Below are 19758 nucleotides of genomic sequence, written 5' to 3'. Positions count from 1 at the left end.
GGTGCTGTTATCATGGATTCCCATTTCTGAAAGTTGCGTCTTATGTCTTTCATTCCCTTCGTTACTTTCATGATTTATTGTGAGATTATACGATAGATGTTCTACAGGTGATATGTGTTGTGTCGAGTTTCCATCAATCTTGAAGCTTTTGTCGAAACCTCTCCCAACTAAACGAAATCTTGTTAGGGACCCAGTCGTAGGCTGTGCGTTTATCTGAATGCCTGGTATTAAAAAATGATATTTTACTGAAATAAAATTGACAAAGTTGCTGTTTATATTCCTTTTTTTCAAGGAAAAATGGTAAATTTAAACATGGTTACTTTACTGAGGTGTTCACCCGGAATACATGGTAGACTACCAGTCACATCGTACTTGTGAACCTATGTAAGTATGTACATCTACAAAAATTGCACGACACTATTTTAACACTTAGTCAAATATTTGAGATAATTGTAGAAAAAATACATCCTTAATTTAGTCGTCTTTTGTGAGTTTTTTTTTAAATTGGAACTTTTACACTACATTAAGGAAAAAAATAATAACATCTGATACTTTAGCTAGTAAATCATAGGTTTCTATTCGTCATATTTCATATTCCTTATCATGGGGAAAATTTTAAATGAAATGTACGTCATATAGTCTTGTATAATTTTCAACATTAATTTCAAGGAATCATCATGTCGCTTTGAATCTGACTTATTCACTCATAAGTTATGGACTGCAGTACTTACATGTATCTTGTATCAAAACCCAGAGATACAGCACAAGGATGGACATATTTTCTACCAGAAGACAGATCCTTGGAACAAATAGCAAATCTAGACGATACAATGGTATTTATTCCAAAGTAGATATCGACAAAATTGTGACACTTTGTAGATCAAGTGTTGAGTAAATAGCTCATTTGAAGAGCTGTCTAGCATAGTTTAGAGGAAACGCTGGTGATGGGCGTACTGTTAAAAAACATTAGGAATGCACTGTGCATGGTTCTGTGATGTGAAATAGTATCGGTTAGTGTAACGCTTTTGTATACATTAAAGGCTAGTGTCAATATGCTGTCACGTTTTGTCAAATAATTGTTTGAAGAAGTAAATGTTGCTTTACTGTAGACCGACATTTTCAGAGTTGTGAACAAACACTGATATTTTTCATATCTGAACGCAATCCATTTTGCTATTATACCACTCTCGAAACAACTATTGTTTATGCCTATGATTCATAATTACATGTATTTTGTTATTTTATGTTTTGAATTTCTGTGTTATTTAAATGATTCATTCTACAACTACAACACTGTTTAAGACGCTCCAAATGGTTTTTAATCATGTACATATATATGTCTAGATATTCCATCTGCCTAGAAAGTGGAGAGAAGCCGGATGACCCGTAAAAAGACATCCGACATACTATCAGTACCTGACAAATGAGCAACGGTGGTATCGAACCCAGAGGTAGCAAATTAGGGCTAAAAGGCCAGAATACTTTTATCATGACGTAAAATCGGCCACAGCAAATACAATAGGTCCAATCAGCAAGGCTTTCTACATTACTTGACTTTTTTTATAAAATAAGGGATAGGAATTAGCCAAATGACTTAATTTTAAATCAAGTAAGTATATGAATGCAATAATTAATTCGAAATATTTGATAACTTTCTTCAATATTTCTTTTATTGATAAAACATACAACATGCACAAAATCAAACAGAAAAATCATCAAATAATTATATACAACAGTTATGTATTTAATGTACGCATTTATCAATAGGTAAGATATCAATAGGAAATAATATTGATTTATAACCAAGCTCTCCGTATTTGTGTATCATCTAGCTATGTGTAGTAAAAGACACAATGATTGAAGGTACTTATTTAAAAGCCATAAACACTGGTACAGCTTTGTAGAAATAATCAAACATTGGCAAACGGAAACAATACTGATTTGGTCAATTTATTGTCAAACTTATCTTTATGTTAAGATAACTAACATTTCGTCGTTGTCTTTGGTTGATCATCATCGACATTATCCATTTTATATCAACAATGCCATGTGGTTAAACTTTTTTTTTCGTTATACATTTTACTTGTTTCTCTCAGTTTTAACACAATTTTCAAAGTTTAATGTGTTAATCAAACACGCATTTATTTTGAATGGTTTTATATTCCACATTTGGAAATACATAATTATCTGCCCTTGTTGGTAGGTATTGTGTGTGACGTTGTGGGTTTACGGCGACAACGTCATATTCATAAAGACAACAACGTGATATTTGCGCACGAATTAGATACGTCACAATCGATACCTTCCCGAAGTGCAGATAAATCTAGTATGTAAATCTGGATTACGTCACAGCACTTGTAGGATTCGATGGTTACGTCCTTCATAAGTTCCTTTATTTATGTAATAATCAATAAAATATTAATCACAGATGTTAATCTATATCGCTTTTAATAGAATATTTTATGCAATTTAGAATAAAGACATCCGAAATATATTTGACGTAATGAAGGTCGATGAAAAATATTATTTGCAGAAGTCTGTGTTTAAGCTTTTCTTGTTCATTGCTATATTTTCTTTTTTTAGTTGAGGATTAGTCATTTCTATATTATGAATCATCCCTATGGCCTCTTGTAAAGTTTGTGTCTAGAAAACTGAATCACTATTCTCGTCTACCAAGTATTTCAATCAACTTTATCAATGAAAGGCAACTTCTTCATGGGAGTAAGAGATTCCTCAGGAAATACGTGCATCATATTGGACAGGGACGTGACAGAGAAATAAACCGATCAGGTTTTAGTCCATCAAAGAAACTGCTATCCTTGTAAAACTCCGCACCCCCTTGGAATAAAAAATGCATCCTTGACTCAGCATGAACTTTGCTCAAAGGGATCTACCACCACTTCATTATACATTGAGTTAGCTACTTCATGCTGACACCCTTCGGACTCTACAGTCTGTAGTAGTCAAACTATTTCTTCCGTCTGTTGTTGGTATCGGCGTGTCCTTGGATTCTGGTGCGTCTTCCTCCTCCTCCGTTGTATTGAAAACATGTATCGAGATCTTTCTCCCCTTCTTTTGAACTTGGATATCAAAGTTATTATCCTGTTCTGATTTTGTCCTTGGTCTCGTCAATGATCTGTCGGGTGAAGATGAATCATATTTGCCTGTGTTGTTGTCATCTTCCTTGTCCCCCGGCATTTTGTCACAATCCTGAAGTGAGTGTATCGAGATCTTTCTCCCCTTCTTTTGAACTTGGATATCGAAATTATTCCCCAGTTCTGATTTTGTCCTTGCTTTCACCAATGATCTATCTGGTGCGGATGAATCATATTTGACTGCGCTGCTGTCTTTATTATCGTTACCGTTCGACATTTTGTAACTTTCCTGAAGTGAGTGTATCGAAATTTTTCTCTCTTTCTTTTGAACTTGGGTGTCACATTTATTTTCCTGGTTTGTTTTTGCCGATCTTTTTCTCATCAATGATCTATTTGGTGAAGTTGAATCATAGTTGACTGTCACATTTTCGTCTTTTTTCGTGATGTTGTCGCTTTCACTATCAGATTCGCTGGCTAAAGCCTTTTCGATACTGCTTACACGTGACGCGAAGCCATTTGCACCAATACTCTTTACTCCTAGGTCTAGCAGTGCCTGCAAGGCTTGTAACGTTTCTGATGTCTTGTTGGATATTTCTTCAAGGTGAGACATCCGCTGGTTGGCTGTTTGTAAGGACAAGGTCATAGATTGGCCTTTCTGTGTTATACCATCCATACCAAGGTTAAGTTTCTCGGTCCTGCAGACATAAAACATGAAACTATTCAGAACGAGAACTTCTTTCTAAAACGATACTCTTATCCTGGCCATTCTTGTGAAAAACTGAAGACGTTAAGCTATGGTATCCGCTAGTAGAATCAATAGCATCAATAAATAATAACGTATAATAACAATAAAGCGAGTACAAAGCATCAATTGATTCTGTCAGTGATATACGCATTTTGTACATCACGTATCAGTCTTTCTCGTTCTAAAATATCGTATGGCTGGTTATTTTTTCGGAGATGATAGTTTCGCGATTTAGAGGGACATTTGGGTGGTTGTGCAAATATCATACGCGGATTTTTAAGTAGTAATAAATCATAAATACTCATATACAGCCATATACAGCCAAATTTTAAGTCGCTATTATTCACATTCTCTCAAATTTAAAACCAAAATTGTGAACATTTTGACCTGATAATATAACTGGCCATACGATATCTAAACCGACACTGATAAATCATGTTGATTGTTCAAGCATTCTTCACCATTCCTTTTATATTAGTCATCCATAAGCGTATGAATTTGTCACTAAATTTAGATATTGTTACCTTGAAGATAGATAAGAAATTAAAGTCCGTACCTCTCATCTATGACACGTATTCTTTCTTCTTCTGACGACCGGAAGTTCATCTCTGTTTCTCTGAAATAGTCCTCGACACATTCCGATTCAAACTCGTGAAGGTGTTCCTTGTCTTTATCTGACAGGTACAGCTCTGTAAAGACAAGGCAGAATAGGTCATATCAAGGAGAAATACTTGACATATGGACAGTTTCTAGTAATTTAATTTTTGATTTATCATTTAGTTTTAGAATATGGCGTTTGTAAAATAAATAAAAACATAGAACGAAGAGGAAGAATAACACGATTGATCATGGAAACTTACACATTAGACATTAGTTGATAAGTTGGACGTTCATGTAAAATAAATCTAACGTTTAAATTACTCCATACTGGATATAAAATTTATAACTTAGGATGATATGATAGAGGTATTCTGAAATCAGTGACAATATCTATTTTTGGACAGGTACACAGGCAAACTTCAAAATGGTAAATTTCAAATCAAACAAATAAAAGAACAAAAACTCAGGTCAAAAACATGAAATTCACCTAAAATTGAGCTGAATTTCATACGAAGATTTTCTTCATCACAATTTACCTTAAGATATTTTGCCTGGGTATTCCTTTACGAAATCATGTTACTTGAAAGTACATTAAGTGATATCACGCGAGATGAATGATAATGTTGAGAGAATTTAAGAAGTAACGCTACCCAACACCTAAACATAACAAATTGTATCTGCGTAGGTCTAATAGATTACCACTAATTAAACCGATAAACCGTACTTACTTAACCCGTTTTCGTATTTGACATCTGTTCCCTTACAACAGCGGACGAGGAATCTGATACTGAGGAATATATGGTTGATAAAAACTAATGGCGGTGGAAGTACTGGGCACATCTTGTATTTCATCACAAGCATATACTGCTGGAACTTCCAAATCTCCTTCACATACGAGTTATTGGCGATGAAGGTGGCGCTAGAACAAGATACAAGACAATTACACAATCCATATTTCTGGAAGCGACATTATTGGGTTACTCAAAAGACAAAAAAATAGTATCTCCACCTTCAAAAATAGTCTGCATTGCAAAATGTTTTGGAATCCTCGATAATGCTAGGAGTAATGGAAATTGAATTAACATGCCAAAGTAAAAAAAAAGTAATTCCAAAAAATGTTCTATTTGAAGACGCAAATTAAAAATTTTGCGACTAATTAAATTACTATAAGAACTACATGTATAATAATTACTTATATTAAGTTTTATGTAATATAAATCAGTTGTGTTATAAACTGCGTAACTGTAATATTGCCTTACTTGAATCTGGCGATGAGCATGTTGACAAGAAGGACGTAAATCAGAAGTAGGTAGAGACACATGAACGATGGAGCCACCCAGGAAGCGTACGTACAGCCATTCGGGTGATTTTCTTCATCGTAGCAAGCTGAAATAATATATTATTTCTCAACAATTAGATTGTGCTGAATTAAAATTATCAATATTGAGATTTTATATTTCGCAAAATATGATTCAACACAAACATATGCTGATGCTTAAAATCAGCGTTGCGTTTGTCATTTTTTTTTACTTACTGTCGATTTCGTGTGCGAACAATTCTCCGTAGATCATCCAGTAAGGGTAGAAGAAAACGTTCCGCACGAGTTTCCAGGAGGGTTCTTCATTTTGGAAATGTATAGACTGCCTGACGATTCCAAACGTGATCACCACAATGAACTTGATGACGCAAAAGTAGCACATGTCAATGAACTGAAGGACAAGAAGAACAAGAATGATATACGCATTACATCAAAATTCAAATGAAAATACATTAAAGTTAAAAAGATACTTTTCATAACATATTCATTATTACACGAATTGCGGTGTGTGATATCAGACGAATTCAGTGAGAAATAATACTTGATACCATTCGTATCAAATTGCATTTTATGTAGTCCTATGATGTAAATTCATAAATACGTAATGCAAATTGCCAGCATTTGAATTTGAAAAAAAAACATAGTTTTGAAAACATGTGTCAATAGACGTCTGCTTTAGGTCTATATTTTAATGCGGTGTAACGAGACTTAATTTATTAATCTATAGAGAAAAGTCAAATTATAAAGCTGCCTTACCAGCTTGGCCATGATCTTGATGTACGGTCCTAGGTACCTGTTGACAGTTAAGATCTGTAGAATCCTGGGGTACCAGAACACAATGTTTACGGTAAACATCACGCGCGCGTCACGTAGGGCACTGGGTATAAATCGTAAGGTCACGGCCATGGCGAAAGTCAGCAAGGCCATGGTATCCCAAATATTCCATTTCTGACTAAAATACAAATTCAGTTTTTTCCGCAGGTTCACAGGCTCGGATGCAATTATCTGAAACAAAAAATAATATTATTTGATCAAAGCATTGGTATAATGTATTTGTAGTTTTGAAAGGCAATACCTATATCTTTTGAATGAGTTATTTTGAATTATATTTAACCACTAGGTTAACAGTTTCTAAATAGAATATAATTTTTTTTAATCCTCGCATAACGAATTGTAAGTACGTGGGTTATGTGCAAGTAATGTTATATCACTAGGACGGTCGTTTAGATATGATTCTCGAAATTGTTAAAAAACGGGATCTTATTGTATTTAACTATTTGTTTATTCAACTCCAACTGATAATAAAAACATGCAGAAATGTACCTATAAAGTTGTTGAGGGGAGACTTACAAATCTGATTTTGTCTAGGGCTGTGATAGCAATGTAAGACTGATACATCTATAAAGTTGTGGAGGGAGAGACTTACCAATCTGATTTTGTCCAGGGCTGTGGTAGCAATGTAAGCCTGATACACCTATAAAGTTGTGGAAGGAGAGACTTACCAATCTGATTTTGTCCAGGGCTGTGGTAGCAATGTAAGCCTGATACACCTATAAAGTTGTGGAAGGGGAGAGACTTACCAATCTGATTTTGTCCAGGGCTGTGGTAGCAATGTAAGCCTGATACATCTATAAAGTTATGGAGGGGAGACTTACCAATCTGATTTTGTCCAGGGCTGTGGTAGCAATGTAAGCCTATTGTACCTATAAAGTTGTGAAGGGGAGACTTACCAATCTGATTTTGTCCAGGGCTGTGGTAGCTATGTACACCATGACGACCCATTCCTGCCACTTGGGCTGTGGGTAAGTCTTCACCAGTACCACATACGTATAGCACATCAGGAATAGGATGTAGGTCATCTACAACAACAAATCATTTAAAACAATTAATTTACCCGCACAAAATAAACCTATACACATTTCGCTATGCTAACATCACATAAAATGCGATACAGTAATTGCAGTCCAACTTAAGAGTTAAATTTTGGCTGAGAAAAGAGTTAAAATAATTATACAAATATATTTATTTAATAATTTAAGATATCCACAAGATAGAACTGTAATGAACTATGTAGATTTAACAAAAGACTGAAAAAAATACGTCAGGTTAATCCAATAATATAAAATGTATTTTGTTGTGATATATCGTAGCACTGTCATGCGCGGCACAAAATAAGATCAACACATCAGAAATATGTAAAATGACGATATTCTATTTGATTGAAATTTTGTTGTATAACTCACAGCATACATCCAGAACTTTGTGATCGGGGCGTTGTAAAACTCATACATTTTCCTTATAAATCGAAGCTGATTATTCTTCTTCTTGGCCGAGAAAAAGATCCCGTTAGAACTGTCTGTAAATACTGACCCAGTGGTGGTCAGAGACTCGTTCGGCCTCAGAGGGTTATGGCCGAAGTGGAAGCTGGTGTTGTTGCTGACGCAGGGACTTGTGGGTAAATTGGGACTGGTGGGGGTGTTCTGGAAACTAGTCTCCGTGTTGTCTTCACTACTGTAACCCTGGAGTTTAAAATCACGACATTGGTGTGTTTTTATCATGATTTTATATTAAATGTAGTGTAATAAAAACAACATTTTATATCATGGAAGTTCATAATTTGTTAGATTACTCAATCTATTTTTATCGTAGCATGTTGATAACAATTCGATACAAACACCATTTCATATCATATACGTACATAAAGAAACGTTATATTTCTTTACAAATCGGCAAATGACAACAGCAATACAATATTTTTCTATGATAATTCGACGAAATAGTTTAATTTACAATCATTTTCATTTGAACTTTATAGTAACAATATAAATATATAATTATCATTATAATTCTCATATATCTTCATTTGAATTTAAAAAGGTTTGCAATTTCTTTATTAATTGATTTATTTTAGGTAAAGACGAAGAAAAAATCTAATATTATGATTCTCAATATTTGGTAAAGTCTCCATATGAAGTCAGAAAACTCCACCAATCGTGTATTTAAATGGCGTTTCCGTGATAAATTAAATAATTAGCTGGTAAAGTGCCCCTACCTCGTTAATGGTTCCGAAATCTTCACTAATAGACATGCACCTCTCCTGTATACCTTGGGCCTGCAGCTGGTTCAAATGTTCCTCAAGCGTCTGAGGCATCAACTTCAGTTCCTCTTTACTCTTGAATTCTAGGAAGGCAATACACGGTGGACAAAGTATTCCCAATATAACCTATAGAAAGAAATATACAATATATATATAAAGGAATTAGAAAAATAACTCAAAGACATCTAATTAGCGGGGTTTTTTTTAATTTGAAGTTATATGTCACCAGTCTGTACTGAAGCCGACATGACATGCTTTCACGTGAAACTTGATATATAAGGCAGCAGATCTAAAAAAAGGATCATTTGTATGAAAATTACATTTTCATGTAATACTAAGTATTCACCCGGAATTAAAAACGATATTGGATCAGAGTTGCATAATTATGAAATATTCAGTAAAGGATATCTGGTATTAATGGTATTTATGCTCTGATTTGTTGCTATTTGTTGCTCTTATAATTAAATTTTACCAATTTAAGATTAATGAAGTGATATGTCGACATTAACCGCCTTTACCTTTAAACTGCTGTTCTTCCTCGTCCGAAGTCCGCCCATCCACATGTCGTTTAGGAGGACTTGGCAGCATCTATGGGCCACGAACTGACGGTGGTTAGCAGCCACAGCCAAACTAATACAGGTCTGTTTGCCGAAGTTTTTCAGTTCATACGTTAGGAGATGCTGCGTGCACGCATCATCCATTTTGTAGCAATGTTCTAGTAGCTCCAGTGACAACTTCATAAAGGCTCTGTAAATAGTATCATTGTGTCCTTACTGGTGCGATATCACGGCCCAGTTTCATAAACATTCCTTAAATTTAAGGAATCCCTTAACTTAAAATTCTCCATTGGAAAGCATTACAGATTTTAAGGAAGACTCCTTAACTTAAGTTTGTTGCCGTAACTTCTGTAATGCTTTTCTATGGAGAATTTTAAGTTCAGGAATTCTTTAAGGTAAGGACTGTTCATGAAACTGGCCTCAGATCTTCATAGCTGCATTTAACAATTATACCTTTATAACCAATTAAAGTAAGCCATATACATGTATTCAATAACTTCCTGGGTACTTGGACAAGCGAACAAGTGAAGACAAGGGAATGTGAACGTTATTTTGTATAACTATCACATTTACGATATTTTATTAACGTGTTACAGGTTTTAAAACAAGATGAATTAAAACTAATAACAAACCAATGAAACCACAGGTATTAAGCATTTAATATTAAGATGTTGTTCCGACAGTAGACAAACAGCTAAAGCATATATATAATACAGTAGATAGTGTGTGCTTACTTGGCGTTCGATCTGAGTCCATCAGAGATATCCACTTCCAGATCATACCGGTCTGCTTCAGCAGCCATCGCCTTATTTAACTTTATCGCCACCAAGGCCTGTAATATCGTAAAGGTAAATTAAGACCAGTTTTCACAATATTACCTGTATAGTACATATCATGAAGATAAACCAGCAATCCAATCACTTATCATGTATCTAAAGGTTCATGAACAATACATTTATATATTGTTATTAATATTTTTCGGTCCTCAGGGAATACTAAGTAACCAGTTCTAATGGCAAATCCTCAAACGCTACGTCTTGTTGTCATAGTTTTTTCCATACCATTTGTAGTAGGTGCTGTATTGACAGTATGCGTACCTCGTATGCCTTTTCTCGATTGGTATACCTACATTTTTTCTAAGTTGTCCCTTTGCTTAAGATAATTAACTTTTTCGTTGTTTACCGGAGGTAAGACCTACCTTAGCCATCGCTTCATTCCCTTGTCGCCATAGATACATGGCCATCTCCTGGCGTTTCGTTATGACAGCCCACATAAGGAGGTCGTGATAAGGATGGGGGAACAGTTCCTGAGCTCCTGTTGTGTCCATTATCATAGGCATGGTGGTCACAAGTCGTCCCATGTTACCAGCAATGCTCTGAGAAAAAAACCCATCATATAAGTCACATATTGAATAACAGACAATGGAACTAAAAGCCGTGTTGTTTTCATTTCTGTCGATGACAAATATCTGAATGATATCTCATAAGCGTGATAAACGTGTCAAACGAATATACCGGTAAAATGTGCACGTGCACAAACATGAACAAATACATATACATATGCTTGTAATTCCAAAATTGTAAAATGTAAGTCAGCTTGCAATACTAAGCCTATGAATTGACACTTTCAACACCTGCAAATGTTTGATGACAGTCTTAAGTATATTTAATGTTAAAAAAATTGACATGGATTAAACAAAGCAATACCTACATTATTATATAGTTTCAGCTTCGTCACAACTGTGGCTCTGTATAATACTTTGAAAAATGCGGCCTTAATAGGATTTGTTCGGCTTGAGTAAACTTTTAACCAACCCCCCGCCCCCTCCAATAAATGACTTTTAGATGCGGTTCAACACAGATTTTATATTAAGATATTATAAGTTAAATACTTACATTGCATTTGATGGCGTTATATTTCGTATTAAAGAAATCCCGTTAAATGACGTGGTATTTTACATTAGACATTTATATTACGTTTGATGGCGTGATATTTTATATTAAATACTTACATTACATGTGATGGCGTGGTATTTTATATTATATAAATACTTACATTACTTGATGGCGTGGTATTTTATATTAGATACTTACATTACATGTGATGGCGTGGTATTTTATATTAAATACTTACATTACATGTGATGGCGTGGTATTTTATATTAAATACTTACATTATATTTGATTGATGGCGTGGTATTTTATATTAAATACTTACATTACTTGTGATGGCGTGGTATTTTATATTAAATACTTACATTATATTTGATGGCGTGGTATTTTATATTAAATACTTACATTATATTTGATGGCGTGGTATTTTATATTAAATACTTACATTACATGTGATGGCGTGGTATTTTATATTAAATACTTACATTACATGTGATGGCGTGGTATTTTATATTAAATACTTACATTATATTTGATGGCGTGGTATTTTATATTAAATACATTACATTTGATGGCGTGGTATTTTATATTTAATACTTACATTTCGTTTGATGGCGTGGTACTTCTGCCTAAAGCGTTTACGACAGTAGGCTGAGCGATAGGCGCCTTCCATCAACTGTTCTACCACGGCGCCGATATCCAGCATGGTGTATCGGTAAGAGGAGGAAATCGTCTGAAAATGTCAGTAATATGTATATATTAGAACAACCAAAGAACCGAAACCTTTATTTGTCTGTTTAATTGGAAGTTTTCGACGTCCTCTTCACGAAGAAAATATTTTAGTCAGAATAAGTACAGACATGTTTTAGTGCGCATAGAACTATCGACTGTAGACAGATACTATTGGTTAGAGAAATTAAGGTCACGCGCCAATATGTGAAAACAGCCCAGTATGTGAAAACAAAAGGAAATAAAAAATTAAATGAAACATTTTTTCAAAGACTTTTTTTTTTATTAATGACGACAAATCATAAATGTACACTATAAGACTTTTTACAAATTGGGTTGATGTACATTATGTTATGTATTTGTTAAAGATCTTAAATTAATATGACTTCAATGTTTGGTTGATGTTGCAGTCCTAGATGCGAGTTTATTACCATTTTTTTCACATATTGGCACGCGACAGGTTAACAAGTTTGACAATGTGGCATTACCGACTACTAATACTGTCGACTTAGAGAAGGCTTATGTCACACATTGAGTGAGTTTCTCAATTATTAAGCTCACTAAGACATGTTTGATGATCATTTGTGTAGTATATAGATTACTTTTTACAATTTCTAGATCATCAGCCCAGATCTCCATATTCGCCTGTTTTCGTTCACAGTAGTGTCACAAGAACATGTCGATACCACTAAACTAGTGCTTCTTGTCGATACCGACTACATATTATATAAAAAAATGAAATATTGTTTCAGCTTATTGTATCAAATTTGGATATTAAAGTTTTGAAGATCTGTAATAGGGTTGTAGGGGAAGCACAGAAAAGCTTTGTACTTTCTGCACCCTGTAGTAGTGATGTACAGCTATAAATCTCGATGATATAAAATGACACGGTGTCGGCTATCATGGTCTGTTCTTGGTGCATTTGCATTTATTTTTATTTTTAAAGCTTAAATTATATGAATGTGCACTATGAAATAAATTACAGTTCAACACAAGATTGACGGCTCTATATGGCGGAATGTTTGAAGCAGACATACTTTGTAGACATCTAAGGCAAATTCAGAGGACAAAGAAAAACAAATACTTTCACGAGGTATGACGTCATAGAAAATTCCCAGATTAATGTCTTGGTTTTATGTATTACGGTGTCAGGAGATGACAGTTACAGACGTATCCTCATAGCAACGTACGCGCTAGTTTAGGTTTTAACATATATTTCTTTCTTTATAACATGAAAGCTGACATGTTGATCTTTTGTGGTCGTTCAACATGTAACTGGATTTTACTTACAAGTTTTTTTCGTGTATGTAATAATTCCTCTTATAAAATCATCAAGTGTTAACGTCAACTTAACAATACCATTCATTTTCAATTTTATATCCTCATGTAGATTACTAGAAACTATGACGTTGTTTTACATAAGTTACCTTTTTCTTAGCATCCTGAACTAGGTGGCGCAGAGTGTTTGCTGGTCCCAGGCGCTGCAAAGGGAAGTCATAATGTTATTCAATATGATGTAGAATGTAAAATATACCTATTTCGTTGATATTTAAACAGCCTAATACAAAACAATACAGTTTTATATATATATAAAAAAACTTTCAACATTTCAATCTAGTCTATACCAAGTATAGCACAATGTATTTTGACAAGTCACAACCAACGCGATAGATATTATCTCAAAGTATCAGATAAAACATAAAATACAATAAGCAACCTGAAAGTATTCTTACGTGGGAAGTGTTAAGTGAGGCTGTGATGGTGATTATACATACCGTATTGTACAGCTCCTCTAGCCTTGCTATAGTCAGGAAGGTTTGAATGTTAAAGCCGTTATCTATGAGGACTCTGACGGCGTCTACTCTGTCAGTCATTAAAGCCTCCATCATGGACTGCTCCAGGGTGCCCTCCTTCACAGAAATAACAAAAACTAGTAAATATACACCCTCTTACACAGAATTAATAATTAAAGGTACAATTACCGGTAAATATACACCCTTCTACACAGAAACAACAATTACCGGTAAATATACACCTTCCTACACAGAAACAACTATTACCGGTAAATATACACCTTCCTACACAGAAACAACAATTACCGGTAAATATACACCTTCCTACACAGAAACAACAATTACCGGTAAATATACACCCTTCTACACAGAAACAACTATTACCGGTAAATATACACCCTTCTACACAGAAACAACTATTACCGGTAAATATACACCTTCCTACACAGAAACAACAATTACCGGTAAATATACACCTTCCTACACAGAAACAACAATTACCGGTAAATATACACCTTCCTACACAGAAACAACAATTACCGGTAAATATACACCTTCCTACACAGAAACAACAATGAACGGTAAATATACACCCTCCTAAACTGAAACATCAATTACCAGTAAAGGCAAATGCATTACTGTATAATACCATCTGCTCAGAATAAACTGTGCTAGAGTCCATTTCTATGAAGTTTCTAACGAAGAAAAACATTGTGTAATCCACACTATGTACTGTAAAACTAAAACCTAGTTACTCAACCTTTCTACAGCCTGAATCTGTGACTCTAAATACAAGAACTAATCATTACGCTATGTTAGGAAAATGGTCTATCAACGCGACTCGTCAGGCTGTTCTCCATTTTCTCATAAAATTATACTCGTTGATCTCATCAATTTCAACCTATTTCTTACGTTGTCATGTAATCGTGAAATATTTGGAATCTTGGCTTTGACAATGTTTTCAAAAAATTTTAAGACATATTTATAGTTGGATAGCATTTCAAATGTAAATCATAATAAAAAATGCATAAGAAATTATCTGTTTGATTGGGCTTTTCTTTCTTTTTTCTTTTCTCGTTTATTATTTTTTTTCCTTTTTGTGAACAGTGGTTTTTTTTTTTTTTTTTTTTTTAATTTTATTTCATTTCATCATTATCTATTTTTATTAATTCATAGACAGTCCTTCCTCTCCCATAATTGATTATCTAATACCCTAATACCTGTCCTCACATTTATAAAACAATCTTAAACTTTAAGTTTAGCCAATAGCTACAGTTGGCGTTATAAAAAGTTACATCATTATTGCTTAGCTAATCAAACGCTAAAGCCTATTAAACTATTCTTATACTCTTACCTTCTTCATGGTATTAATATCCTCCTCGCCAATGCTGAAGCGACATCGAAGTGATGCCGAACTTCTGGCTGACCATATCGAGGCTTTGCTCTCATTACCTAAAACGGTATAAATCATGTACATTTAATGTCAATTTATTATATTGAGATATAAAAGATCATATAGGTAAATTGCATACAATAGCAAAGTTAATATAGATTACGTCCATGGCCGATTGTAAAAACAATACACGAGTTAATTGCTATTTACTATTTATGTATTTTGTAGCCCACAGAAGTATACATGAAATTCGTTTACTCTTAGTAATATGGAGGTATCACTTTAAATTAAACGAGACAAATGACTTTTGTTAAAAACAAAAAACAAAAAAAAAACAAACAAAAAACAAACAAAAAAACATGTGCCAATATTTGCAATGATATGGAAGAAACATTAAGGGTTTTTCTTCTTTAGATGACAAAGTCAACAAAAAAGATTTCTTGGAGAGGTATGTGGAAAGAAACATTGTCAAATTATGATAGTGACTGGCTAGCACATTCCGACTTCCCGAGGACTTAGCCGAATGAACACTATATTCCTAAAACATTCCAAGACTTCAGAATAAGAAACAGTATATTTGACATATAGCAATATGATATATTCGATAAACTCAATACTTAATCTTAACGAAATAGTATTTATTTTCAACGCATGATATTTTAATTTGTTCTATTTTATCAGAATCTCTCACTAAGATAACAATAACATAATTTGGAAGTGAATAATTTTCGATAGCACTATTTCGTTATGATTATGTTTATACATAGTGATTGACTAATATAAGACAGGTGATCTACGTCCCTGTTGTCATCGTAAGTTACACTACTAAAGGTCAGTGGTGTCCACTCATGTATATAACTGTCGGCTGGACTTATACGATCGACAGTCTAAGTGTCCGGAGTGCACTCAAATTGATGGATCTCTTATGGTACGCGTGGGAACTCCTTTTTCTGCTAAACAAGCAACTTCTACACAAAATAGATATAACTGTTGGATATATTGCTAAAAAGGCAAATTCTACACAATATACTTATATCTGTTAGATAATTTACCGCTAAACAAGCAAAATCTACATAAAGTCTCTATCGAAAAGATTTCTATCATACAAGACAAAACACTGCATAAAACAATACACATATGAAGTTTGAACTAAAAAGAAATCTAGGAATGTGTTACCACAGCATGTTTTAAAGTCAAGTCTTGTAGTGTTTTTTTACAATCGAATAGCTCATTTATATCAAGTTCTATTTTAAAAGGCAAAATAATACAGATCCATGATGTTTATTATTTTGAGTAAAACAAAACGTAACCTCGATCAATGGGGCTTTTTAAAGAAATTACAATTTAACATTAGGGAATATATGTGAATCCTGCAGCTGTGATAGGCAAGTATATATTAGTATCTAGATAGTATTTCATGATATGCTATGGCAATAAAATGATAAGAATTCATATCTTTCAAACATCATTCACTCAAAACTATTGGTTACATCCAGATCTCAAAAAATAAATTTGAAAATGAATTACGAACAAAATGATCGGAAATGATATCCAGTAATGTTAGATATTCTCTGTAACACTCGACTTAGCCTCCAATATTCGGCCAGTATTAAACACAGTCCTACTTTGTTGTGTAACAGAAATACAAACTCAAAATCCGAAAATCAGCGCTAAATCATCAAGTAATTTCCTCAAAATAAATCCCACATTTGAATGTATTCCACGATGATAAACAAATCTTACCACGAAGTATTGAATGCATGATGCTGTAAGCACTAAAGTCTAGTTACATATGACTGATACGATCTAAAAGAAAAATAGTCCACCTAGTCCATTGTTTATAAACGTAAGCAGTATATATGTGGTTCACCGCGGAGACTTGGTCTAAATGATACCATTGTCTCACACATTTAATTATACATTTAACGATTTACATAATGCAATATGCATAATTTGTATATTGTACCTACGTCAGACCATATATCATAATTTTAATTTGGCGTAATTGCCTACGCCTGAATTGGTAGGTAGATTACGCATGAGGTATAAACACAAGAACTGGTCAGGTTCATGTATGAATATGGAAACGAATATAGTTGATGATCCATAATAAAAGGTAGTATACCTTGTAACATTTTCTTCCTAAACATGATTAGAGAATGACGTGGGAGCATCCTATCAGGCTACCGTCATCAATGGTTCATGACACTATACTATAAGTATAATATGTTGTAATATAACTTTTGAAACTTAACATTTGTATTTTACATTATTCTGACTTATAGTTGATCAATAATTCTTATATCTGATAAATTATTCTTACGATAAATTTGGTAAATCGCTCTTACTTCTGATACATTATTTCGATATTTTATACAACATTCGTTTACACCTGTTCAATGATAGTTAATAATTTATCAATAATACGCTGAAGTTTATAATCTTTTAACACTTTCGTTTTACATACACAATAAGACATCATTCATCTTATTTTTTACAACACACCGTTCTTTCCCTCTTTTTTCATTTTAAACTTCCTCACATCTTTCTCATTTGCTGACGTCACGCTCTACCATCGATGACGAATCTTACATTTTATAATTGCTGACTGAACAGCATATATTTTATGTCATATCCGGCACAGATGTTTTAATATTCGCTCCTTAATTTCCTTTTCCACACATTTGTTAACCTCTTATATCAAACTACATAATTACTAATTCATTTTTGTTTTCAAAATTAAATAACGACATTCCTTTACCATTATGATGGTACAATGGGGCCCATGAATATGGTAATCTATCAATTAGCTTTCATGTCTTTAATCAATCACTTAGTCATGACAAATTAATTTTATTTTAATGAGTCACCTTTATCAATGTCTTAACTAATTAAAAGCTAATGCATTGTAACCTTGTACATGCAAATGAGCGAAATATTTATGACCATACTCAACAGCACAAGGCGGAAGGCAATATAAGATATTCAATAGTGATACTCAGTACTTCCTAGCGGAAAACAATATAAAATAAACAATAGTGATATTCAGTACCTCCTAGCGGAAAACAATATAAAATATACAATAGTGATTTTTAGTAATTTTTAGCGGAAAACAAAATTAAATATACAATAGTCATATTCAATAATTCTTAGTAGAAGGCAATACAATATATAAGTACACGATGAAAATAAGAATACTTACGTTTCATATGTATATATAAGTATCCACTGAATGCTGTTGAAGTTGTGTAATCACAGAGGCCGCTGACTAGGTAGGTATAGTGTCGATGCAGTGATAACGTAAACGGCTGGTTTCTCTGAGAAAGGTACAATACACAAAAAACACGATGTTTCCCTTTAGGGACAGGTTCAATACAGTGCTCTGGTCGGTACACCTACAATGTACACCTCTAGGTGTACAATGGCACAGGTGATTACTTTGACAACCATATATGGTGATGGCATCACGCATACCGCACGTGCAAAAAAATTGTGTCACTTTGTTATTATGCATTAATTTTTTACTAATTAAGACAAAATGTCTTTTTGTAATCTGTCAACTTCATTAAACTTAAAAGATGCACTGATCATTATTGTCTTATATTGATAACTATTATCATCCAATAAAAACAATGCCTTATTTATTTTGTCTGTTAAGCATGCTTTAATATATCAACAGATGATCCATCATTTCGCATGATTATCCCATACAATAAAACAAAAGAATAAATACTGATATACTTTAAATTATCAAAACTTCCGCCATGATATCCTCTATGTATGTAAATAATAAATCACAACAATTGCATTCTACAAAAAAGACTGGTAAATATGAATGCAATAATAACCATACTTAGGACCAATCGCAGGGCATAAACTGTAGATTATAGAAAGTAAGACAAACTTCTAAATCCAACTTGAAATATTTAATGAATCTGAAGATGTTCTGATGACAGGTCTGATTTTTTTTAATTTATCGAAAAAATAACTAAAAAATTTGTATATTTAGTTGATTACATAGTATTCAAATTTAAAGTTAAATTATGATTATAAGATAATGACATACATTATTTAATACATGAAATAAATACTGTATTTAAAAAAAAATTCGAGGAGAATTAATTTAGAAGGTGATTAGCCCGTTGTCCTTCACTCTATGTGCAGCTTGTGCAGTGACATAACGGTTTATACACGTTGTAATATGTCCATTACATGTGTCTGTGGCCTGCAGGCAATGTCCTTAGCTGGAGTTGATTGTGACGGACGCCGTAAGCTACTTCCACCGGTAACACACACCAAAGTGACATAACCGTCTAGTTAGTCTGATTACCAACATGTTCTGTCAGTGACACAACAAAACAATAATCATATTCATTGAAATACCATCGATCATAGGTATTGATACGGAAAAAAATACACAAGCGTGCTGCATGACTTCGGACATTGGATCGCTGAAATGACAACAAAGAAAACTTGTCTGTTACTTCATTGCAGTTTCATTGTCTCTAATTCTATTTCCGTATTATTTTTTAAAGTTTT

At 33.5% G+C, this 19758-nt stretch overlaps 1 protein-coding gene across 1 annotated transcript; it reads right to left on the bottom strand.

Moving 5' to 3' along the window:
• Positions 1-1654: 1654 nt before the first annotated feature.
• On the bottom strand, positions 1655-16291 carry LOC138314945 (transient receptor potential cation channel subfamily M member 3-like). Its single transcript, XM_069255603.1, has 16 exons — positions 15181-16291; positions 13809-13943; positions 13461-13514; positions 11906-12037; positions 10611-10787; positions 10147-10244; positions 9374-9602; positions 8811-8981; positions 8002-8277; positions 7489-7617; positions 6515-6763; positions 5975-6149; positions 5700-5826; positions 5169-5359; positions 4397-4529; positions 1655-3790 (listed from the first exon to the last, which is right to left on the bottom strand). The coding sequence occupies exons 1-16, from the start codon at positions 15301-15303 to the stop codon at positions 2926-2928; spliced, it is 3264 nt and encodes a 1087-aa protein (XP_069111704.1). The 5' UTR covers positions 15304-16291; the 3' UTR covers positions 1655-2925.
• Positions 16292-19758: the final 3467 nt, after the last annotated feature.

The sequence above is a fragment of the Argopecten irradians genome, chromosome 1, assembly GCF_041381155.1.
Source record: "Argopecten irradians isolate NY chromosome 1, Ai_NY, whole genome shotgun sequence".
Taxonomy (NCBI): domain Eukaryota; kingdom Metazoa; phylum Mollusca; class Bivalvia; order Pectinida; family Pectinidae; genus Argopecten; species Argopecten irradians.
Note: the sequence above shows the minus strand (reverse complement) of the source record. Positions and strands in the feature narration are given on the sequence as shown.

Coding starts and splice junctions, on each gene's coding strand:
- LOC138314945 (XM_069255603.1), bottom strand. CDS start 15,303: ATGTACATGATTTATACCGTTTTAGGTAATGAGAGCAAAGCCTCGATA. Junction 13,515..13,808: donor TAGAGGAGCTGTACAATACG/GTATGTATAATC, acceptor TTCCCTTTGCAG/CGCCTGGGACCAGCAAACAC. Junction 12,038..13,460: donor TTCAGGATGCTAAGAAAAAG/GTAACTTATGTA, acceptor TGACATTTTCAG/ACGATTTCCTCCTCTTACCG.